The sequence below is a fragment of the Pseudopodoces humilis genome, chromosome 20 (assembly GCF_049639895.1).
Source record: "Pseudopodoces humilis isolate 2021_Gansu_Grassland_sample_001 chromosome 20, ASM4963989v1, whole genome shotgun sequence".
NCBI lineage: Eukaryota > Metazoa > Chordata > Aves > Passeriformes > Paridae > Pseudopodoces > Pseudopodoces humilis.
In genome coordinates this window covers 11,252,306-11,278,251 of record NC_142219.1, presented here as the reverse complement: position 1 = coordinate 11,278,251, position 25,946 = coordinate 11,252,306, and the positions used below count along the sequence as shown (strand labels likewise).

Below are 25,946 nucleotides of genomic sequence, written 5' to 3'. Positions count from 1 at the left end.
CTTAACCCATGCATTTTCAGGTAGGTAGCTCATTCAATACCATTAAACTGCCAAAGGATTTATTGTAGAGCAGGCTTGATTAGTTGAATAAAAACAATTCTTACAAAGGCTTATAATTGACATTCAGCATCTTACTGTTTCCGTTACCAAAAGTGAAGCCTGGGCATATAGAAAACATGAACTTAAGGGCAAGCTTGGTGTTCTGAAGTGCACACACAGGTGTCACAATATTGACTGGTAAGTGTTTGGTACGCAGGGTTTAAATGCTTCAACAAAAGTGAAAGATAAACAAAGCTGTCTAAGCTAGTGCAGACAAAAGGCGAGGTCCACTATTACAACGGGATCTTGACAGCTGCCAAATGGAAGATAAGAGATGAAAACACAAGGAAGAAGCAAAAGCCGAGTGAAAAGACTGAGTGTATGACACAAGTTCAGCTGAAAAAGCAGCTCACTGCACAAGCATCCAGAACATCTGCATTTTCTGAAACTTTGTTTCCTATTACAGGATTGTCTATCAAAACACTCACTCTGAAAATGTTCTGTTGCTTTGTTTTTGTCAGGATGTCAATAGCAAAGGAAGGGGATTTTACATGCAGGGATTTTATACATAAATATATTTTTATTTGTAATTAAGCCATTCTCAATAAAGGTTAAACTCACAAATAACCATGTAACATAATGTAGCAAGTTCATTTATTAACAAGTTTAAATGTTTTTGAAAATCTGAAACTAATTTGGAAAAACAAAAGAGTTCAAATATTACAACTACAAATTTATACTTGCTGGGCTGTAAATTGTATTCAGTCTGCATTGCCTGAACTATTGCCATGACCCAAATCATATGAAGCAAAATTTCAGAACACAGTACACCTAAGAAGAACAAATGTATCATTACTACCTTTATTCCACAGCTGGTTTGTGTACTCTGCAGCCACCACAGATCCTACTGGAGTGCAGCCTCAGGGAAGGAGTTTTCCTTACCCATCCTGAACTTTCTGTTCACAGTGAGAAGCATGAAACTGCCCCAGCCTTGCCTGTGCATTTGGCCAGGGTCTCTATTTCTGCTTCCCATCAGGGCAGTGAGCTTTGGAAGATCCCAAAGCATCTCTCTGAGCACAACTTCTGCACCTTGAAGGGGCCCAGCAAAGACATTGCTCCAGCTGTGGCTGTGTAAAAGTCAACAGAACCAAAGTGGTCTTGCTTTGCAGCACCCACAGATCTTCAAAGAATGTCTGGGACATTACTCGGCTGTAACAGAACTGCATCAAGTAGAATGAGTAAGCAGAAAAAACAAATACAACCCAGATGAAAACAATTTCTGCTTTGTTTCTCCCTAAATTATGCTTTTGGGCAGAGGGTAAAAACTAGAAAGCAGAAATAGATGTACAATGCAAAATTTAGGTAAAAAATTTCATGTCCTCTGAACTCATCCTATCAACTATATCACAGTACACTGTATGTGTTTCTACTCTAGAAAAACACTGGATGTACTTCTGGCAAGGAACAAAACTTTGGACTCATTAGTGTAAATACCAAACACTTAAGAAGTCATTTTCAGTTATTTTACGTAACACAGTTTTGAATCTTATTATTTAAAATTGGTTACATGAAATTAAACTGACAACATTAAAACAGCAACTTGTGATTCACAGTAAAGCTATCATCCAACAGTAACTTTGAATTTGTCTTGTAACATTTGAGTGTAATGAGATGCTCTCTCTTACTCTTTGATGATATTGGGTATAAAGAAAGGCTGGATTGCTTCAGCAAGCTTTTCTGCATACATTTCATATCTACCAGTCATCTGGAAAGGAAAAATTAAAGCTTCAGTTCTTTCAGTGAGCTACAGAAGTACTTCAGTAGAAAATATTTCTATCCACTAGCTGTTTTTTTCTATGACAATACATTCAATTGTCCCAAACATCAAAAGTGTAATTCCCTCAAAATTCAAGATCTCCAGTGCCTTAGCACAAACTATATTTTATAAAAGAACTCATATTATGTTACCTAGGCCTGTATTTCTATCTGAAAAAGAAGCGTAGTTCCACTCTGAAAAGTCAAACTTTTAAATGAACACCTTCCTGTTTTGCAGGAACTGTCTCTTCCTTTGACACTCATGTCTGCTGACTTTCTAGATATTATAGTTTTTCTGGATAGCTGACAGTTGAATGTGAAAGGTGGACTTTCTTGTGCATCAACAATTTTTTAAGTTCTGTCAATGTAGGCAAAGGAGTGTCTCTGTAATTAGGGCTTCATGTTATGTCCTTGGCAACCAAGGAACCCTGTTGCCAGCGCTAAGTTTGTATATATGCCACTGACAGTGCTGGGGTTACTCTTACTTCACCCATTAATAATACAGAATATCAATGGTTTGGGCAACAGCAAGTGCTGGAAGTGCTGCAATACAGCAGTGATGTAGTGCTGTCATCCTCTTCTGAAGGGCACAGCCCACAGCACTGGCTCTGGGAGGGGCAAATTACATCTTTATTTAATTTGTTTAACCCCTTTGCTGCTCTAAGTTTAGAAAAGACATTCTATGGAATGTCCCTTTCAGGCAGCACTGGGTGCAAACTGCAGATATCAGAGCAGGTTAAATAGGCTCCTACTTGCTGTTTAGGATTTTCTGCAGTGGGTAACTTGTGACCCCTCCTCCTCATTCCCCACAGCAAGAACTACCTCTGTCTTGGCCAAAACTGAGAGGAAAAGGAAACAGCTCTCTCCTGTCACATAAACAAAATCACAGCTGTGCCTTATGTGCCAAAACCCAACAATAGCACTCCACACCATCAACATGAAATTAAGGTGCTGAAAGCACAGGATTTGAAGACAACAAAAAATACACAATTCTACACAAATCAGCCAAAGGACAGTGTTTTGCTTTGACTGTTTGTTTTTGCTAATCAATACAATTGCTTTTATTCAGATACCCCCCCTAAGCTGGTAGAAGCAATGCTCCATGTGCTTCCTGACACACTAAGCCTGTACTCTGCAGTAAGGGCCTCAGACTCTGGTGGCAAAGCAAAACTAAGTGCCTGCCTGACTTAAAAAAGTCAGCACAGAATCTCTCAGCACAACTTAATTCCATTATGGCAACAATTGCATGCCTACCACAGGCATCTGTAAAATAACAAATGCAGTTCTGTTCCAGAAGATGACCTGAAATTACTTCTTGGTTTTAGTCCCTATATATGGATTAGCAATATTAGCAAAGAAATTAACCTCTAGATAAAAAATTACTATTTTTTAAATTAGAAACCTTATTCAGCATTTCAAATTCACAGACTTTTCATTTTTATGTCAAATTGATGTCAAAACATGTTGAACATTGCACCATATTGTAATGCACAACAGACAAATAAACCAGCTCTATAAAATAAATGTCTGCTTGCAGTAGCATGATGTTCAAAAACTGACACTCCTTGCAAATGATTACTTATTTTAAATACTAGGTGATCACTTACAAACCTACATATATTGTACAGTTGCTTTGCCTAGCATTCTGGTCTACTTTGTTGATTTAAATCATGCTGATCTTAAGAGTAACTAGGAAAAAGTTCTAGTCTTTAGCAGTACTGAGGACTGGAACAAAAGATCTGTCTCCACAGAAGCAAGCAAGATGTTTCTTCATTGACAGAGTCTACTTCCAGAGTTGCCATTTCTTTTCTTTTTTTGTTCCAACAGAATCTTAGTGTGGCCTGTTGTAAACTTGATCAGAATAAAAAAAGAACTAGTGTTGTTTGATTAAAAAAAATAAATCTCCACTGGATCATTTTATAATATAGCACCCCACATAGCTTGCACTGGCAGAATTGAAGGGTTAGCAAGCTGCTGTGCTGAGGCAGCCATTTCTTCAACCAGCACTGCTGCTGGACAAATTAAATCCAATTATGCCCTCTGGAAAGATGAACCAAATTAGCTTTACCTCAGAATACAAAAAAATAGTATTAAATAAGGTTTGTTAAAGCCATATGGAGTGGCTTGCAGCTATCTTAATCTGATTTAGATAAATTCAAAAGTGTGTTAAGATGCTTCAGAGATGGATACAGTACACAGTTCTTTCTCTGTAGTTTCAACATATCCACAAATTCAGGAAGTTAACACTGCAAGAATTTTGCCTTCAGAAAGTTCTCAGAAGCTTGTGGGTTTGGGTTTTCACTAAATTTCTCCAAAACTGACAATTAAGGCCTTTAAGAATATATAATAGTACCATGTTAGATAGATCCAATGCCTGGCTCCACTCAGCAACAAATGCTTACATTCACTGCATAAGGAAAGCACAAACTCTTCCCCAGCAATCCTCAGAGCTCCTGGCAATCCACATTAAGGTCCCAAGGCTAAGGTTTTCATTTGAAAGCTACTGGCCTAGTTTCCTTGAATTTAGCTCCTTTTCCAAATCTATTTATGCTTTTGGCCTCCATAACATCCTGTTAAATTAGTTCAACAATTTAAGCTCTGAACTGCTTAAAAAAAAAAAAAAAAAAAAGCTGCTTTTTAACTATTGTAACATCATAGAATCATTATCAAGGCTCGTTTGTTCTAATATCATATTTTCTTTATAATCAGGCTTACCTTAAAATTCCATTTGTCACCGACTTGCCTGCAGAGGTTTAGGTCCATCTCTGCCACCAGCAGCCCATCCTGAGTGCGAGAGAGTCCCGGGGTCCTGCTGCCGTCTGGTGCAGCTACGTAACTCGAGCCATAGAAGTGGCCCAACTCATGGTGTGCTTAGAGAGATTTTTAAAAAGCAGGTATTGCCATTTGCAAATAGGTATGTAACTTAACATGCAGTGTCCCACAAACCCTGACTCCATTTCTTGGGGACTCACTGTCCTTTAGGCAAGATAATCATCTTGAAGAGTCACAGCATGACCCTGAAATAACTGCAGTTTTGGCCAGTTATAATTTTCACGCACAGTACACTATCAAATTACCAGGAAAATCTCACTGCGTTGCCTTTCAAATAATGTACCATTATACTTTTCCATTATTAGGTCTCAGGACTAAAGGCTTTGCTTTCATTGCTTTTTACTTAGCATTTAAATTAATTCTAATTATCAAATCACGCATTTTCAAAATTGCTGACAGAGATGCACCCATTCTGTTTTCAACAGAAGGTCAGAGGTGAAAACACTGGGATTTGAGGCACAGAAAAGATGTTATTTCATATTAAACAACTATGAGCTGTGCCAAAAATCAATCACATCTGTTGTACTACGAAGCAATGGATACCACTGACCTTTTTCATGCAGCTGCTAAAAAAACTACTTAGCTCCAAAACTGGCTAAAAAAGGCTCAGGCCCACTCTGGATGGAGCCACAAGCAGCCATGGTTTTCACAGCACCAATTATTGTGTTCCAACATATAAGTACATACAAGAAAATCTCATGGTCCTCATTGATCATTCTCTTTAAGTTCCAGCAAAGCTAGGAACTGGTACTGAATTCTGAACATACCTTTTCCACCATCTCCAGAAGTAAAGGCATTTTTGTAGTATTCCTGTGAAATAAGAGGAATCCATAGGTGGCAGTATAATCCCATTTCAGTCAAGAAATCCTCGCTAGCCTATCATATTTGGAAGTTTATATAAATCTACAAATATTTTTTTCTGGCACACAATCAGCCCTGTCTAAAGGGAGTCATCAGAGAGGCCTAGTTTCTGTGACAGATAGCACAGAACACAAGGTCTTTTTGTATCACTGCCTGTTGTTCATACACTTTGGGGAACATGCCTCGTTATCCATTTCACAAGTGTAAAGAGGCAAGAGAGGAGATATTTAACCAAACATATCTTTCTGGATCACAAAAAAAGGCAAACATATTTACATAGCAGCAAGCAACAAGTCTGGATTTTTGCTGGGAATCTAATTTTAAAAATATACACATAGCATAACTGGACTAATCTGAAGGTAAGAATGACCTATTGCATGCACTATTAAATTTAATTATAGAATTTTACAGTCCAGAAAGAGGCAGTATCTGTACAACAGCCACAAGTTGTGTACTGTGCTGACTCTAGGATATATTAAATTTTCAGCCATTTTGGCTAAAAGAATATTGATTTCACCAGAGAAACTGGGAGAGTTAGGAAAAGGGTGGGTGCCTATTACAGAGATTCAATTCAAGAACAGGAAGCAGCTGCAACCAAAAAGTAGGCTGCCAGCAACAGAGGCAGTTCTCAATCTCTTCATCACTGTCCATCTTCAAATCACATCATAAACCCTAGTACAGTGGTTACACAGCAGAGGAACCCAAGCATTCTAGCATCAGTCCCTGCCTTGAACAAACTCATGCTCCAGCCCCTGAATGATGGAATGAAACAGTGAAGATACGAACCGTTCCTACTCTGTTGATGGGACACGTGAAGCAGTGATTGGCTATGGCAGCGTTTCTGGCTTCGATTGGCCACAGCGCCTCGCTGCAACACACAAAGAGACAGCAGGTATTCATTAATTGTACATTTCAGTGCTAAATCTAGATTCACTGTCTCACACTGCACATTTTCTGTCAAAGAAGCCAAAGCTAGCTTTCAGGAAATCAAGTCAGTACGGTGCAATTAATGTTAATCTGCAGAAGATTAATCTCAAGGGACAGTTTACACTGGTCCAGTCTGGTTCAAGAGCCATGATAATCATAAAATTGCCAGCAGTTTATAAAAAACTGTTTCTGAGAAACGGGTATCTCAGCTTAGTGCTGAAAACTACAATTTCATACCACACTCCTAGGTGGACAATGCAAGGTGGTAAAATAAGCCTGAACATGACCATTACTTATTATATAGCAAAAATATTACATAAAAAAATCTAAATAAACTCTCAGTTTTCAGAACACCAGCTGGATGCTGGTTAATGCTGTCTCAAAGACAGGAGACTGCTGATGTACAATAAAGTTCTGAAAGACAATCAGTTACTGGGAGGAGACCGGAAGCCCAAAATTCCTGCTGGATGAGAATGCAGGCTCCTTTGTAAGACAAAACAAGGAGACTGCGCTTCCAAGACCCCAGCAAAGTGCATTTTAGGCCCCAGTGAGGGGCTCAGAGGTTCAGTTAATCCAGAAAGGGAGCAGTGGCATAGATCAGTTTGTATTTTACCTGAGTGTCCCAATAGTGGCTGAAGGGTTAAAGATGATCTCTGCTCCATTCATGCTATACATGAGCCAGTTCAGAGGGTGGTGGCGCCCATAACAGATGTTCACAGCAATTGCCCCAAACTGTGTCTGAAACACTGGGTGTCCTGTATTTCCTTCCATGTAGTAAGTAGACTACAAACAAACAAAAGAAAAAACAAACAAAAAACCCAACCAACCAACAAAACCCACAACAGCAGACTTCTTAAAGAAGTGCTAAGAAGTACTTCCAACTAAAAATGCCTTTTAATCTGTAGATGGAAGGCTGAGGATAATACAACGAGATTTACAAAATCTCTTAGGCAGAAGGAAAGATGAATACAGAAATGCCAAGGCAGCAGCAGGAACATGTATTCACTGAAATTACACTCTTATACCTACTTTCAAGCAAAGGAACTTTTTTTATGCAGCAGGCAGTGCACTTCCAAAATGTGCTCCTTTCTGAAAGTACCATCACCAGGTTCAGACATGGAGAAAGACAGTGATAAAGATGCACAGATAAGGAGACAAAACATGCCACCCAACATTTCTCATACAACACTGAGGATCCCAAGGGAGTAGAGAAGTTGTAGTGGCCAGGCTGATTCCCGACAGTATCCTTTGGCGCTGATCTGAGATAGAAGAGCAAGGGACACAATCCACCATCCTGGCCCAACAGGACATGTCTCTCATCAGGGAAGGAAAGTGCTGTAAAGCAGACCCCTCTCTATTGAAATTATCTGCTCCTTGTAACCATCACTGCCATTGGTCCTGAAGGAAGTAGAAACACCTGAGGTACAGCTGGGGAACAAACCTGGGCCTCCTCTAAGAGTGTGCTAACGGCATGACAGATACAGGAGGGTCACTGTCTGAAACCAAGGGCTACAGGTTCAGTATGTCCAGTAAAATAATCGTCTCATGTTTCTTATTTATTATCAGGTCTCATGAAATTGCACAGCCCCTTGGGTACTGATTTGATCTCCTTTCATATCTGTAGACAGCAGACCACATGGTGGGTGCTCACACAAGCCTTTTTCAAAACAATTCTGCTGAATGAATATTATTTCTTTTCTTACAATAGGAGAAGAAAAACAGGAATGCTGTTGCTTCAGGGAATTCATCAGTTCCTATTTCTTTATTTCACACCAGAGGTCACAATCCTCTCCACAGCAATAAACTGTGATGTCTCAAGAAGGATTGATTTTTGTTTATACGGCCTCCCACACATGACTGAATAGGCCACAGACCAATCTCTTTGCCCTTTCCATTTAGTTCTTACTGATTCAATGGGAACGATTTTAACAAGGCTCCTTTCCCATCTGCCCTACAGAGACAACCCACCAGAAATAATTTCAAATTCGGTATTTCCTTGAGGTTTAACTTTGTTGATAAAGAAAACAACATGATGAATATAATCCTTTCCTGTAGCCTGGGTGGTTTCTGAAATTGCTTTATCAGAATTGTTTAGCTCAGAAGAGTGGACTTAATGCATTGCTAACAAAGCCAGCTGAAGACAGTGCTGTCTTGGGTAAACACTACCTGATTCTGTAACAAGGTAGATACAAGAAGAAATGCTAAATCATTATAGTATATTTGGAAACTATAAACAGATTGCTTTGTAGTAATGCTGGCATTTAGGATGCTAAGAACTAACTTCTTTTAGCAACTGTGCAAAAATTGTAACAAAACTCTATTTATACTTTACATGAGAAAGTAAAAATATTTTCTTTTTTTAGGTGTCTCTCATTACAGTTTCATAGCTGGAAACAGTGAGTTTCTTGGAATCTGTTGATTCTCCACTAAACATTGTCAGGAAAACTGAAAGACATCATATTTTAGCACAAGCAACAGGAATTTATTTTTTATTGGATTACATAAGGAACAAATAAAAAATGTGGAAAGTAACCAATGAATTTCTTAGTTACTACTTTTGCTAGCTAAAGGACAGCCCTGATAAAATAATATTAAGTATCAAAATAATTGTTAAAAATACAAGGTAAGACTGGTGACTGACAGACTGTGCCAGAAATTCATTGTGTAGAACTCTATTACAGCTTCCTCTGGAGAAACTCAAACCAGCCTGATCAGGTCTGGGAGCAAGGTCAAAACTTTCAGAGATCTTTGAACACAAAGTTTTGAGACCCAAAAGAACTTTTTGCATTAATAAAAAAGCATCTTAGGTTCTGAAGCCTCAGTTTGATGACTGGAGCAGTCAGCCAAGGAACAAAAGCAACTGCAGGTATACAGCAGCCTCCCGTGCTTAGAAGAAATGCCTCTATTAATTACTCACTTTAGCTGACAAGGAGAGATTTAGTTAGGTAAGACAATGTATTTTTAGACTTCAGTTAATTTTTAATCCTGATCTTTCTGCTTGTGATAATTCTATGGAAGGATAAACACATTTCAGCTCTACCACTCATTGCCTTTACTTCCAGTTGAGTTTCTGATTCTGGAGGATGGCCCAAAACCTGCTGGGGGCTTCAGCTGCAATAATGTGATTAGTAAACAGAAGATGCCATAAACCTGCTATTCAGTCAGAGGCACAATGAATTAAGGGATTCTGCTCGAATAAACACAAGCAAAAGGAACTGTCATTTCCAAGACAACCTCGCAGAGAAACAGAGAAAGGCTGTAAGTAATGTTCATGCTTGAACCATGAAACAATTGCCCTGCAAATTAAAGTAAGTTCAATGTGCACACATGACAAAACTACCAAAGCCAATCATGCACAACAAACATAACACAGCTGTAACTTACACAATTCTTTTAAAGGATATTTGATACTTTTGAAGTTTCACTGGGCCAAGGAAGAGCACCTAACAAGATTCAACACTATTTTTTTTCCTTTAATTCTCATCACTCTCACAAAAATTATTCCTTTTTGAGAAATATTACTATCACTTCATCTCCGAAAAACCAATTTGACAGTAAGTGAACCACATTTTCTAGAAACACATTGCATTTCCTGCCACTGTGACTCGGACACAACCAAGAGCTGCAAGGTAAGACTAACTTGATTGTCACAATACTGAATCTTACCTCATTGAAATCTCCAACCCTTGGAATATGATTTTTCCTACTTTTGCCAAGGAGTGCTCCAGAATTAGAAATTATCACTGCTGTATTCCACAGAATTCCACCGTGCAGTTCATCTCGCTCCAGGATTGGAGACACCACAACCATATTGTACTTCTTTGCAAGCTGCACAAGTGAACATGAGTACCTCTATTATACACCAGCCTGCAGTACCCCAGAATGACAGACACCACAGCCAGCTGAAAACAGTCAATTAAAAGAAAAGGTAAAACAGCATTATGTGTTAACTAGAAATGTTAAATAACACAGATGCAAGTGAGAAATACAGCACATTCTGCCTGCCAATTCATTGGTATACTGCCTTTTCCTTCAAATGATGTCAGTTGTTTTCTTCTTTTTTTCTTGGTTGGTTGATTGGTTGGTTTCTTACCTCTTGACAGAATTTTGTTGTTGGCCCATCCTCTGCTGACTCAGCAAATTCAGTCCAAGGAAGTTTCTCTCTTGTACAAAAAGCAAAGGGCATGGCTGGAAAACAACAAAGCAAGGCACAGTATACAAAAATATTGATGTCACTCAAGAAATACATGCTATTTCCATGAATACAGATTTAAAAAATTAACAATTAAAACCATGTTAATTAAAAACAGATTTTTAAATTTTAATACCTGTCTAGAAAACCTCCCCAAAGTTTTAGGAGAAAAATAAGAAGAGGAAAGGATCATAAAGGATGTAATGACGGAGCTCCAAATATCATATGGCAGTCTTCAATACAACAGACCCCTCATATCTCTTCCAAACAGTTTGGCTACCTCAGACTCTTTGGTTTTTCCTTTAGGAAGCAAATCACTACAGTCAATTGTTGTATCTTGGAAGATTTCTACTGTTTACTTACAAGATGTAGTACAGGACACCTGTTAAAATAGAAGGCACTCGGCAGCCTACAGGGAACCACAGAAAATACTCACTCCAAGCCTCCTGGAAACACACAATGTTGACCCCACACATTGCAGCCACTCCCACCATCTCCTCAATGCGTCTGTGCAGAGCAGCCACCTGATTGCAAGAAATGTCACACTATTAAAAAAAACCACTTGTTCTAACTCACCTCTGTGTTAACCTCTAACCTAGCTAACCTCTGTGTGCCTGGTTTTACAACCATGTTCACATGGAGTTTATCTTGTTCTATACTTAGTGCCATTGCTTTCAGGGGAAATAACTTGGTATCACTCCTAAACACTGATAGTAGAGTCAGATTCAGATTTTTAAAAGCATTTAGATGCTGAAAATAGAGAAAGCATTCCAATGGGATCTTGATTTCATGGCTGTAACATTTATATAGCTGGAAACTCACTGCTGCCTGACTTGCAAAAAGCTGAAAATCTAAACAGAATCAACAAAAACCATAATTTTGCTGCTCATTGTAAACAACCTACAGGATGATGTTAAATCCTCTGTCCTAAGAGCTAAGTAATTATTACCAAGAAAAATCATCAAAGTATTTATTAATTAGTTTTCTGTGTATTCTACTTAAAGATTAGCATAGGTGTAGTACTTTGCATTGCTAGTTTTGGTTGTCAAAAAAGAGTGAATAAAGACTGCAGTGACGTATGAACTCAAAAATTGTATACTGATTTACAGAAATAGTTAACTAGTTATTCATAAAGCAAAATCATTAATTAATCATAATACTTTATTCAACCACTGTCACATAAAGAATCCACAAAATGGATTAATTTACTGAATGACTTGCATCTGTGATAGGTAATCTTTCCAAAACAAACTACTTCAGAAATATTCTGTCCTGTCACTGTACAAAACTACTACTCCAGGAAATTTTATAAATGCAGTGTTTTCTTTTCTTTTTTTAAAGCTACTCTCAGGAGACTTATTTCTATACCTATTTGTCACTTCAGTGCTGTTGTGTCCAAGATGTTAAGAGATGATGGTTTCAGAACCATTAATGTTGGAATAGACCTCTCAGATCATCAACCAAGTCCAACCATTAACCCAGCACTGCCAAGTCACCACTAAAGCATGTTATCTTGTAATAAGATTTCACTCACTGCTGTACAAAGAATAATGAACACAGCTTTATTAATCTGTTTCCTCTAATGGATTTTCCTGTAATGGAACATTTCTCAATTAAAACAAGAACTGCACCTGTGGTTTCCACTGGTTGCAGTCTCTTTTGATTTTGTGTAAATGATTTTGTGTTTCATCTTAGAGGCAAAGGATTTTCATGTACAAAATGAGCTACTAAATATTTAGCTTTGGAAAAACTGCAAGCAGGTTGGGCATGCTAGGTAAACACAAGAGATGTTTCTGAGAAACTGTAAAACCAAATGTGTGATTCCAATTTCTTACAGGATGCTCTACTGCAGTAGTGATGGGTTCTGTACTGCCAGAGAATCATTAGACATTTCATGATACCGTTCCTAAAATCAACAACTGAACTGTGTTATGTCTCAATCCAGCAGAAGTTAGAAACAGCCCCAGTCCCAGTTTGTGTACCTGGACTGCCACTGCTGTGTCTGTGGGAAGAGGAATTTTATTCTGTATCAGTCCCACTCGAACAATACGTGGCCTTCTCAATTGCTCCGAAGCAGCTTCAAATCCATAGCCCTGTAGCTCAAAATCTCTTTCCTGAGCTGCTGACAGTGCAGCAGTTGGCAAGTCAAGTTTTCTGGATTGAACAGGAAACAAAGACATTTCAAGATGAGATGTTCTCCTCTTCTGCCCTGAATGCAATGGACCAAGGTGATGACAATTCTGTCTAACCCTGCAGAGACACCCAAGCTCCCAGGCCCCAATATTCATCCATCAGCCAAGGGCCAGGCTCATGTGCCGATCTCACCGTTCACCTCCACATCACCAATCTCCCCCTGTCCTCCTGTCACTTCCAGACACTAACCCCTTGCTGCAGAAATCAAGGAGCACATGCACACAAGCTTCCACCTGCCATACCTGGATTATAAATACTTGCCCTCCAATGAATTTTCCTCCAATTTAATTCCTACTTGTCACCCCGGTATCACTGTTCCCGTCAGGTCTTTCATCCCTGTCCGTCACCTTCTTACACCGGCCTGCTCCGCACACCTGGATCACCTCCAAAATACCCCGGTCGCCTCTCTGCAGCACCACAAGCCCTACTTTTCCTTTCTCCCCTCAGCCCAGCCCTGTGTCTTGCATACCCGCCCTCACAATGGCTCCTTCCCCTCATTCCCGGGATGGGCATCCCCGCGGAGCCCGGGGAGAGGAGGGACGGAAACCCGCAGAGCAGGGGGCGAGCCTGTCCTGGTGGCGCACCTGGCCTCGCCCCCATAGAGGATCCGCTTCACCTCGGCGAGTTCCCCGGGCGGGATGTGCCGCTCCAGGCACGACTCCAGCGACTCCAGGGCTCCCGCCATGGCTGAGGGCGAGCGCACGCAGCCCCTCAGCCGCTCGGTGGGCCCCTGGACTTTGCCCCGGGCGGCCCCATCGGTCACGCCCCGCTCCCCTCACGGGTTTTGGCGGGACGGTCCCGTCAGGTGCCGCCGTGCCCTGAGGGGCGGGCGGGGGCCATGGCCGGGCTCTGGGCGCTCCGGGAGCGGGGCCGGTCACAAAGGGGAACGGGGCGCCCAGAACTCGTAAGTGCTCGCGGTCGAAAGGAACCAAAAAAGTCGGAGAGTCCACAAAAGTTCACTTGGCGTGGGAATCCGCTGTGTTGGTTCCTGACCTATTATTATATGAGCACAGAGTAGAAAGAAAGAGAGAAAAAGGGGGGAAGTGAGGAGAAAAGAGGAAAAAAAAAAAGAAGAGAGAAAGGAGGATAAAGAAAGAAAAATAAGGAAGGTAAGGAAAGAAAAGGAAAAAGATCACCAGCCCTGGTTCCATCGGTCCTGCTGATGGGATGTCCAGGGGATGTGGCTGCTCCTGGCTACTTGTGACTTCTCTTGTGCTTCTGACATAACTCATCTAAATGCAGAACATCTTCAAGTGCTTTTTCTGATGATACCTTTCCAACAAAAAGGCTTGGAAATAGGTCATAAAAGGGCAGTGGTTCTCGTGGATATGTGTGTGTCCATTGAAGTTGCAGTAAAACTCGGAACATGAGCCAGTAATAAATAACTTTAACATGGATTTTGAGCCCATTATAATTGGAAATCCATCCCAAAACCAGACTTAATGTCAGATAAAGGATTGAGCCAATTAAGACTTTGGGACAAAATGAAAATGCATCAAATAAAGGACATTTCCTTCTGCAGGTACAAGGCAGACACCCTGTTTAAAGCAGTTATTCCCAGTGAACCACTGGCCATGCCTTCTGCTTCTAAACACACAGAAGTTCACAACATAGCAGCTGTGTTTCTGATTCAACTGGAACATGAAGTCCAGGGATGGCTGCGCATCTCTAAATATATCCCGCTGAGTTTAAGCACTGCTTTATGTATCTGCTGGAGGATGTAACAGCTTTCAGCACTAAGCATTTGCAGTTGTTAGGTATTTTGAGTTAAATATTAAGCCTTTTAGACTAAATAAAAAAAGAGTGTCAGGGAGAGAGTGTCTAATATTTAACTTTAGGCAGAAAGCGTCCAGGGCTAGTCTGGTTTCATCAAGGCACTTGGAGACACATGATCTTTCTCTCTAATTCACTTTTTCACTGAAAAAGCTTCAGTGAAACTACTTTTCTTTCCCAAACAAGAAAATTCCTGAAGGGCAATAATAAGCAGTGACTGATACATATATTAGATTTTTCATCTGGTGATCCTAATTTTCTTTAATGGCCAATTTTAAAGGTACCTATCTGTAACATTTTGTTCTGTTCACGGCTGGCAGATCTTCAAACATTGCAGGGAGGGAGATCAATGAAAAAATCAGCTGACAATATAGGGGGGAAATAAGGAGGCCAAGTAAGTTCATTTCCATATCAGCATAGCCAGGATGTCAACAGATAAAGCATTTCTGGAGGACTCATAGAAACATACAGAAGGTCCTGGGTTTCTCTGGGAACTGTTCAAGTTCTTTTCTGCCTGGACTGCAAATTAAAGGGAAAAACAGCAGGTCTATTTTGTATCCAGCTCCTGAAGAAGGTCACATAACTGAACTTTTCTCTTCAAGTTCTATTCTTAGTGTGAACTTTCACTGACTTCTCTATTGGTGCCTTGTTTATTTGTAATTTAGTAAATTGTACTACATGTAGGAAATGGACTTCATGGCAATAAAACTGAAGCCCCTGAAAAGAATACTTAGGAACAGTGGAGACCTGAAAAAACAGAACATTTCCTGTGCACCGTATCAACCATCCTGCAACAACGCAGTGAGGTCCAGACTGCATGAATAGGAAATGACAAGCCTAGAATTACTAATAATGATGAAAGGAGATCAGGCTATTCCATAGGGACTGCGTGTACATAAAGGTATAACTCCAGCCAACACAATAAACCTTCAAAGCACGAAATGTTAATGTTGAGCAGGAAAGTAACCTAATAAAGGAAGATGCCTTCCATATCCCAGACAAAGCATATTAGAGGGCTTGGATTTAAGTCTGAATGTTCCACCTCAGTCATTGCAATTATCTGTTAAGTAGGATGCTTGAATCCAGATCCTAGTTCTGATTCTTCTTCAAACCTCTGTATTTAAACTTCCCAGTTCTGCATTACCTGGACCAAGTAATTGTTTTGGGAAACAGCTGAACTTTTTGGTATGAACCCAAACTGTAATAACTGATTTAGAGGAAATTAAGTATTTTATGGAACAAAAGTGCTTCAAAACGAGGGAAAATTCCTTCAAGACAGTTCTGAAGTGCACATGCTTTTCATCTCCATTGCCCTCAGTCAGGGTGGTCCATAAAGTTGGGTGTAGAAGTCAGGACCACACAGTGCAATCTGTACAGAAATAGTTCTCGTGTGTTTCTGTGCTGAAACCCTGTGTTGCACAGACACCATCACAGAGCTAAAGCTGGGCTTTGGTAGTGCTGGTCCACACTGTGCTGTTCCCAAGAGCTCCTGTAAAATGCCACAATAGCACCCTGGCATTAGTCAGAAGCACCCTGGAGAATGAATTTAAGAGCCAAATATCTGGAGTTCAGGCTAAAATCGGGAAAGACCCAAGAAAAGATTTAAACAAACAAAGCCTTTCCACTGTAGCCCAAGATAGGAGGAAAGGCTGAACAGCTTCACAAATTAGTGCTCGTAGGCAGGATTAAAGGCAGCATTTCTGCCTGTCCTTCCTAAGGCAGTAGCAAGTATATGTTCTCCCTCTGAAACACCCAGCTTCTTACAAACCCTGCTACTATCAGCATGTGAATCATGTTTCTGACACTTTCTTCACCTGTCAGTCCTTGAAATTGGTCACACAGAATTCCCCAGAGCAGCTAAATAAATGAATATCTCATGTCCCTAATCCTGTAGCTGCCTCAGATACCCCCAGTGTCATGCTGCTAGTCATTAACACCTTTCAAGGGGTTTGGGTGGGCACAGATGTGTCCTGCAAGGGCACATGATGTTGGTGCTCTGTCTAAGCTTGCTTTTTTAATGCTGCAATACCCTTTAAAATTATCTTCTACAATCTCCTTTTCCAATGGCCACAAAATAAAGTACTGAATTCTACTTGCAATCAGGTCTCTAAATTGCTTTACCTCAAATGCAAATTCCCTTGCTTCATGTGGAAATATAACACAATTATCTTGAAACACACCTGATTCAAAACATTTCAAGTGTAAAAGACAGGCAGTGAAGGGGAATTAGCATAATAGAAGTGTAGGAGAGGAGAAGGTCTAAAATACAGAGGGAAGATAAAACACTAGCTTCAGGCTCCTTAATACACAGCTAAAAGAAGGGAATTAGTAACCTTCCTGTCTCTCCTGCTTTGGTTTAAGGGTGCTGTGATGCAGGAAAACCAAAATTCTCTGTTTTAAAGTCACTCCTTTGTACCTCCTGCTAAAAACACTTAACTCTGGTGGGGCTTTTGAGGTTTGCATTTTTGCCTTTACAGACAAAGCTCTCTTCCTAATGCTACTTAAATCCTTACAAGCACAGTTTTGAGTGTTTTAGAGTTTTAGAAATGGGTCTGTATGTAAACTTATGCCAATGTGAATTTGAGTGAATTTGATATGGATGGAAAATTCCACCCTGCATTTAGATTACCTGTCTTAACTGTGAACTCTGCAACAGCCATAGGTACAATCACCTACAGAGCAGCAGAGCCAAGTTATAAACCTCATCTAGTTGGCTTTGTGTCCTCTGCTTTTGACTTCCTGCTCTTCTGAAGGCTGGGTGAGGGGAAATGGCTGAAAACTGAGGAAGTTTATTGTTGACAATACGTTTTGTCTGCTTTCAGGCATGCCTGGGACCAAAGCAGTCCCCAGGCAGCCCAAAATCTGAGCAGTGAAATCTTAAGTTTTTAGCCACTCTCCCCTCCCTCTCACACGAAAAGCCCAGCTCACAGTTTTCAGAGTTAATATATCTTTGGAAGATTCCTTCTGTTGTTAGTGCTCTTGTCTTTCTAGCTAGAAACATTTTCCTTGATTGCTTTGACTGAATCACACCTGAAAATGTATCTTTAAAGCATAAGAGATACACAAATTGGGTACTTCACCAATTAAAAACTTCATCCTCCCCTGGAATATGGCTGTCTCCCTGGTGCACAGGAAGTGCATTAAAGAAGTAATAAAGACTCATAAAACACATTCAGTGATCTAACATTTAAGAGCAGAGTTCTTGTTCATTACTGTAACTTTCTGCTAAATTACCACCAACAAGATTGCTCATGGGCTCAAAAGGTCAGTGTTATTTTTGCTGTTGAAATCATGGAGTCTGGGAAACAACTGTGTGTAAATTGCTGATAAACTGGAACAAAGACAGAAGAGAAAAACACTGGACATATAAGAATGCAAGTAAACCAGCAGGAAAGGAGGGGAGGGGATGAATCTCACGGACAGTTTATTAAAAGAACAAAAGAATAAAATCTGGCGCATTTGTTTTCCACGGGTTCAGGAAGCCTGGTTTTAAGCACCTACTATAAATAGTGTTCTAATCCTTCATCAAAGAGGGTAGTAGTCTATACCAAAATGAATGAATTTTAGGTACAACCTGGGAAGACGAAGATGTCCCTCCCCTCACAGGAGGAGAAAGATCTTTTGTTTCAATCCTTGCAGAAATTAGGTATTTCAAAGTGTAAAAGCTGGAGAGATGAGGAAGAGTCTGGAACATGACGTTTCTATACTGCCAGATTTCTGACAAGAATTTTGTTAGAGAATGGAATTTGCAAACATCTAATTTGGAATTGAGTACTCTGATTTTGAGAAGGATGGGCTTGAATTTATCACAGGGCTAACTTCAAAATCCTCAAGGAGTTCCCCTCTGAGTGGAAGCTCTATGTGAATTGTATGAACTTTAGGAAAGCATTTGATAGGGATATCATATTAAAAGGAAGCTTGTTTGAAATTCTGAAAAGGATAGTTTTCAGTCTTTTAACGCTGTATAAAGGATCTGGTTGTAATGTTATCCCAAACAGCTACCTCAGATCCATCCAAGTTAAAACCAAACACAGAATATATTGTCATTAAGGGGGAAAAAGTAATTGAAAAATTATTTCATGCAAAAAACTTGCAAATTGTTCCAGGTGACCTTAATACATGGCCCCGAGACCCATTATTTTCTAGGTGAAGGCTTTGGTTAATAGCTTGGCCAGTGGCAAAGTGGTATTAAATGATTCTATACACTGCCCTGGCTCTCAATTATATGGCTTGGGGTTTGATGGTATTCAAAGCAACACAATGAGGACCCTGAAGAGGTTTGTTTCCAGAGCTTGCCCACTGAACTGGACTCCAAAGGGGTAACTTTTAGGATAGGCACTGAATATTTTTCGGGCAGGTCAAAACCTGCACACAGCAGTCAATACAGTGCTACATTAATCTTTAGTTTCACTCTTGACAGCACAAAAGGAACAACAACATCCAACAACTTGCTTTTCTGGGAGGGCATTCATGCTGAGATTGAGGAAATTATAGTAAGGCTCTCACTCACAGAGGATGAGACCCTTCCCTCCACTAGAATTATTAGGGAAAACATGTTTCTTGTACAGGCCCTATATGAAAGGACCTCCAGTACAGGTTGCACAGGCTGGCCCAAAGACAGGACATTCTCAGTATTAAAATACTTCCTCCTTAGTCTCTCACCAAAGCCATTCAGCTCACAGCTCCTCCTGACCAGAAGGAGCTAGACCTGTGGAGTGATTTAGGTGGCAGGAAAGGGAACTAAAAATGGAGCATCTGTGGGATCTATCTGCTGCACCCTGATGTGGGAGCGCAGTTCTGTGCTAAGTGGCAAAGGGGTTTCAACCCTCAGTTGAATTTGCCCAATGAGTTGATCCATACCTCTGACACCCGGACAAAGTCTCTCAGGATTTCAGAGGTTTTATACACAGGGACTTACACTGACACCCAGCCTGGAAACTTCTGCTTGGAAATAACCTGATCTGCTTTAGAATTTATTTTATATTATAGAGTAACATACTCTTATTCCTTAGTGAGAATATCTGTGATATTACCAAGAATACAGGGCACTAACCAGAAGTAATATCTCACTTGAACTGCAACCCAAATCAGTTGTTCAGTGTAAACAAACCCTTTTTTCAGAGATGTGGGAAGACAACACAAGTTGCCATTTTTTAAGGACAACTCATGGAAGGGGGGATGCTGTGAGGCCTCAACAGCACATTTTTGTAGTAAAGGCCGATATCTCTGGCTCACAGCAACATGTGAAATTGGGCAGACGGCTGCAGCTGCACTTGACAAACAAACAGTAGTAACATAAGCTTGACACTAAATGATGGTTATTGAACTGGTGTCTTCATGAACAGCCTAGATGCTGGCAAAAGGGCATAAGGAAGACAAAACAGAAGTTTAATTAACTTAACAGGAAAGGAAAAATCTCCTAGATAAAAGGAAAAGAGCCATTTCTGAGCCAAGTGTTTAAAGGGTTCTCAGACCTTCCCAGGCCACAGAGTGTCTGTGTGTAAATGCTGACTTCCTTCCAGCTCTGTCTGTGCCAGAAATAACTCATCAATGGAGTATATCTTATTAGTGTACCTTTTATCAAAGCCATTCCTGCACAGCAAAGTGATACTTGCTGCTGATGTGCCGCTGGCACATGAGGAAGAAGGAAGGTGTATTTATGAAGAGTGTAACACACTCTACTCTCCTTCCTGAGCCCATACAAATGTCTGTGGACTTGTAGTAGCACAAACTTCCAAATGTGAGACAGCACCTGCGCACCAAGGCAAGAGGGGATCTGCAAGGATTGATTTGCCTTTGCAAAATCTTGGGTATTTTCAGCATCTTTTAAAGGTTTGTTAGAAGTTTATGTCACTGGTACTGTCATTGGTGACGTGTTCCCAGCCACTGCACAGGGAACCCAGAGTGATGAGAGTGATGCCTCTGGGTCATCACGTTACAGTGCTCACACAACACGCTGAAATGTGGCCAGCCAGGCTGTACACACAGAACAGACTCACGTGGTTCCTCAAGACACAACACCTAACTGGACTTGAGCCATGTGCAAGTCCCTGGAATTTCAACTGGTTGGACAGAAATGAGAAGACAGGATGTGTTAGAAACACAAAGGCAGTAGAAAGAAGGAAAGGAAGAGATTGTGAATGACCTACTGGTGGAGATAATTTCCCTGCTGAGCAATAGTTACCATACCAACAATTTCTGAGCAAATTTCCAACAGTAACTGTTGGAAGATTCTTTCTTTGGCTTTGGGGATTTTTCTGTTTACCAGCTAGACTCCATATGAGACCTTTGGTCTCAAACAACCTCACAGTGCAGAGTCTGTGGGTCCAGAGGAGATGGATAAATTTATAGCCCAAATATCATTAAGGATGGAATGTAGTCCTTTCCAGGAACTAGTGAGACACTCTTCCCACAGCCAAAGAGAGGGGCTTTTATCTCTTTCCTTTTACTCACAGGCACCCTCCTGCCCCCACACTGTGCTGCATGCATATAGCCATTTCCTGAAACATTTCAAATTTGTTTTCCTTAGGTTATTTGCGTCTACAGCCACCAGATGGTCTGTGTCAAAGCTGATATGTTCAACATATTATTCCATTATCCTATTAGGTTGAACATGTCCTTCCTCCCATGAGAGCTGTTAAGATATCACCCTTACAGAAAAGAGGCAGCTTTAGTCCCACTGTCACCTCCTTTCTCCTTCTAACACATTATCCTCAGTGATCCTATAGCACATAGCTAACATTTTAGACTATCTTGATATTCTGTGTTCATACTTTCAAGAAATAATATCTGGCCATTTAATATCCATCTCCCTCAAAGAACAAGCTGCACACATGTATCAGGTGTGATTAAAAAAAAAAAGCTCTGAAGAATTGAAAAATACAGTGATGATGCTTTCTTCTTTTCAAATAAAAATTTCCTTTATTGTTTTATAGGACACTATAATTTGAAATGATCCTCCATCAAGTTACCAGTTATATTTCCAAGACTGCTCTCTTGATCTTAAAAAGTCTTGGAAAACATCTGCAACTCAGGTCAATGACATTTAAACTGAGGAAATGGTCACCTTTGGTTTTCCTCTGCAGGCTCCTCATGCCCCTGGGAATGGGAGATCAGAAATTCCTGGCTGGTTTCCATGACTCCAAGGACTGAACTTTCTTTGCTTGAGGAGCCTTCCCAACCCCTGCAGCATCTACAAGTAAGACAGCTTGTGTCAACAATTATTCAAAAGATGCTGTTTCAAGTTGGTAGGGACAGAAGGCAATGGGAGAAGAGAGAGAGAGAGTGGCAGAGAAAGGCTCAGAGATGGGGATGGAGGAAGACAGCACAGAAAGGAATGAGCCTACGTCAAAGGTACACAGGATCTCCTGTGGGAATTCTTAATCACTAGCAACAACATGAGCACTAGCTCTTGCTTTTCTCCAAGATGCAACTCTGGGTGAGAAATACCCTGAACAAAGGACCCTTCTTTTTATATACCAAAAAGAAATGGTTTTGGAAAAAATGCATATCCCCCTTTATTTGCATGCCTGGAGATTTTTGCTATCTGCTCACTCATCTTTTACATCCTCTGTTCCACAATGTGAAGCAGTCACAAGCATATCACTTACAAATATGTTGACAGAGTTCAGTTCCTCCTGGGCCTGGTGTAATTGCCGTCACCAGCATCAGTTCAGTTCCAGGAACTGAATAAAATTTGATATTTTTTAAAAGCCTTCATTAAGCTAGGCTGTGCCCTGGGAAGCTCCTCTAGTTCAGCCTCCTTCTGTGATAATCAGAAGGAGCAGTGAAGGACACATATCTCCCTACCTACACATCCACACTCCTCACCCTGACTCCACAGAGCATTAGCAGGCACTTCAGGCAGAGGTGAAGATGTGTGAGTAGGGTCCATCTAGCTCCTTCAAGAGGCACCAAACTTCATAATTGTCCCAGGAAGAGACAGTGGTCACCTGTTGCATCCCCTTCAGCTATAGTGTTTTTATGATCTTGTAACATATAGGTTATATGTTCTCCCCAGAGAAGTGAGCAGTGGTAGGTGAAAATTAACCAACATGCACCTAAAACAAAGAAAGGTAATTAATAAATCGATATTAGGGCAAAATGGTAGAGGTTGTTATCAGTAGTTGCTACTGAAAGTGGCTGATGGGTCACCATTTAGATGATGGCAGAGGAGCTCTGGGAGATGTTTTGGCTGAGGAGCCATCCCTGTGAGCAGCAGTTCCCAACAGAGGAGAGCAGCAGTGGAACTGTTACTGAGGGATGAAACAGCTGGGGGATGCCAGAGAGTGTCTTACATGTGCTGTAACTCAGACCATATCTAGTATCTCTTCTAATCCACCAGGGTACCATTTCTCATGCCCTTTCTTGCTGGATTGCTTTTGTCACTATAAATCCAGATGTTCCAGCTTTGGGAGGGAAGAAGCAATTACACTGGAGGTCTGCTCAGCATTGCAAAACAACATCCAGTTAGGCTGTGATCCTGAGGAATTGTAACACTTCAGAGATTCACTTGGACCTTACATTTAGTGTACAAAAAAAATGATACACTGACTATCACATCTGCTGGTTGGTGCTTCTCTGGTCACTTTATGTGCCTAATTTCATGTTAACTATTGCAGGTCCTCAAAGTTTCCTTCTAGCATAATGTAATTTATCACTGCTAGCAAGATCCCTTCAGAAACCAAACCACTGGGAACCTCTGTATATACAAAGCTATAGTTTTCAGAGTGGAAGCTCTTGCTAAGGTTATAAGCAAAATCTGAGTGGAAAGATTCCTCACTTCCTACAGGTACAAAGAATCATGCTCTAGTCACGTTGAATCACAAGATCTTGAATTACCTGTCCTAGACGAATGCTTACTTACAAAGCAGTGATTTAGCAGAATAATAGAATATAAAGGTGAGAGGAGCAGCAGCATATACTTTCTGTCTCACTACAGTTTCAAAATGTGCCCAGCCCCTGGAGCAACAGATTACTGGACAGAGGCTGGGAGCAGCAGTAAGAGCTGCCTGCAAATGATATTCCTAAAGTGCAATTTAACCCAGCTGTTATGAAGATGGATGGATACAGATGCACACGTATTGCTGCCTGCTCCACACAATGGCTGAGATTGGGCAGAGGGAGGGAAGACATAGTGTAATTTGCAAATAACTAATATGCCTGTGGCCTTTCTTCACCTTTGTTCACCTTATGCATTAGACAAAATACTCATATCTCAGGCAATAACCCTTTCCAGTCCTGACTCCACGTCGACCTCTTTCTTCCTGCCTCTGATTTGCCAGTGATCCAGCTTCCCTCATCCATGTGTACTTGGCCTATAAGTATGTTCTCACTTTCATAAACTTGAACAAAACTTCTAAAATTAGTACCATTTTGTCTTTCAGCTTCCTGATTACAATTCACTGTTTCCATATGGTCTGGATGAACTCAGGTACATGATCAGATTGCTGCTTGTTTCTGTTATTCCTTTGTCTTATTTCTGTATCTTATATTTTTTATGCTAGATTTTATTTTAGCTTGTTTAATGTGTACAGCAGCTAACAAAGCATGGGCCAAACTTAGCAGCAAAAAAGATATTTAAGGTAATTTCCTTTCTTAAATGTAAAAAACCATCAATGCTCAGCCTCTCAGGATGACTTACCTTAACAGTGAGCCCTTTGGGTTTATTGAACCTCCATGTCTTGTGCATGTAGGGACATGTTTGCATTTTAACCAAGGTGAAGAAAAATAGAACTTTTATTAGTTGCCAGGCCAGTGAACAATCGCAGCCAGAAAACCTTGTTGCTTCTGACCACAGTTGCTCATCCTTCAGGGGCACCTGAACTAAGTGAAATACCATAACAAAGGATCGATTATGTTACAGCAACACAGGAATGTCTTCCTGAGCACCATTCCAGAATGTGGTTTGCAAATAGAGAGTGCCAAGGGCACAAAAAGCCCCACAAAGCAAGCAAACAAAGGGGAAGACCCTCCAAAAGCAAAAGGAGGCCTCATAAACATGAAATGAGAAGCCACAAAAGCCCAACGCAATGGAAAGGGCTGCCCCCCGGCTTGCTGCTGCTGCTCTCTGGCAAGGTACTGCCCAGTTCAAATAGCCAAAATGTTTTCTATCTCCACCCAAACAAATAAGGACCAGGGTTAGTAAACTTAATAATCCCAACATTCAGAGTAATTTAGAGGCACTTTTGCTCTTAAATTGCTTAACTGCTTTTAAAAATCCTTTGTGGTTGCCCCATTCCCCCTTGACTTCTTGGCACCTCCCTAAAAGGGCCTTAGTCTTGATGCTGAGTCAAGTCATGTGTCCTGGTGTCTCCTGGAGTCTCCATCGTTCTCTCCTATAAAAGTGAACTGAAATAAACCATCAGAGAAGTCCATGGAAGAAGCTGCTTTACAGACCTGAGATTTCTACCCAAAACTGGAAAGGATTTTATTTCTTCTCATCTCATGCAGGATGACACATTGCAGGTGTCACCTCCTCAGGAAAGACCACGTGCATGAGTGTCCCCCAGTCCAGTCCATCCTCAGCTGAATACAAAGCTGACACATCCATCCCATCTCATTGGGATAGTACACTCGGTCCAAACCTGAATTCACAGTCACACACGGGCTGTGAGTCACACTGGGCCTTGCATATAAACAGCAACAAATGTATTTGGTGGGTCCTTTACAGAGCCGTCTGCAGACCAAATGGCCTCCAGTATCATCTCCAACCCAGCAAATCATTTAGTCTGAGCAGGGACCAGATTAGCCAGGAACCTGAAAGACCACAGACAGCAGAGGGAGCACTCACGGCTCCTGTCCTCAGCTCGAGCATCCTGTCCGAGTTCAACAATGCAAAACAAAAGTAAAAATGACCCCCGGTGGCCACCTGGAAAAACGGAGGTACCACTCTACACATGCTGCACTTGTGGTTCAAATACTGCTGAATTATTAGACCAAGTTAATGCCCAAATCAGGTTAATGCCCAAAGCAGGGCTGTGTTTTGGAGGATGTTTCCCCTGCTGTGCTGCACCAAGCACACAGCGATCACAGCACACATTTAATCCTGATTCTGGTTTGTATCTAGGGTTTCAGTGGAGATGTGGAGCTGGAAGTGAGGTCTGGACTGGACTGCTGGAGCCCCCAGTTTTGATCCCACCTTTCCTGCAATGCTGCTGGAAATTTCTGTGAAGGCTCCATCCCACCAGATCCCAGCATCTGACTGCCGAAAGTGGAGGCAACATTGAGCTCCCCCATGAAGTGTGGAGACCTTTCATGACAGTCACTAGAGATGAAACATTTTGTAAGCTGAATCCTATCAATTCAGTGGCTG

General features: G+C 41.0%; 1 protein-coding gene across 1 annotated transcript; it reads right to left on the bottom strand.

Moving 5' to 3' along the window:
- Nucleotides 1-676: 676 nt before the first annotated feature.
- Nucleotides 677-13,589, bottom strand: UPB1 (beta-ureidopropionase 1). Its single transcript, XM_005524466.3, has 10 exons — nt 13,444-13,589; nt 12,649-12,820; nt 11,103-11,190; nt 10,568-10,662; nt 10,141-10,302; nt 7,088-7,257; nt 6,334-6,415; nt 5,454-5,496; nt 4,570-4,724; nt 677-1,804 (listed from the first exon to the last, which is right to left on the bottom strand). The coding sequence occupies exons 1-10, from the start codon at nt 13,542-13,544 to the stop codon at nt 1,721-1,723; spliced, it is 1,152 nt and encodes a 383-aa protein (XP_005524523.1). The 5' UTR covers nt 13,545-13,589; the 3' UTR covers nt 677-1,720.
- Nucleotides 13,590-25,946: the final 12,357 nt, after the last annotated feature.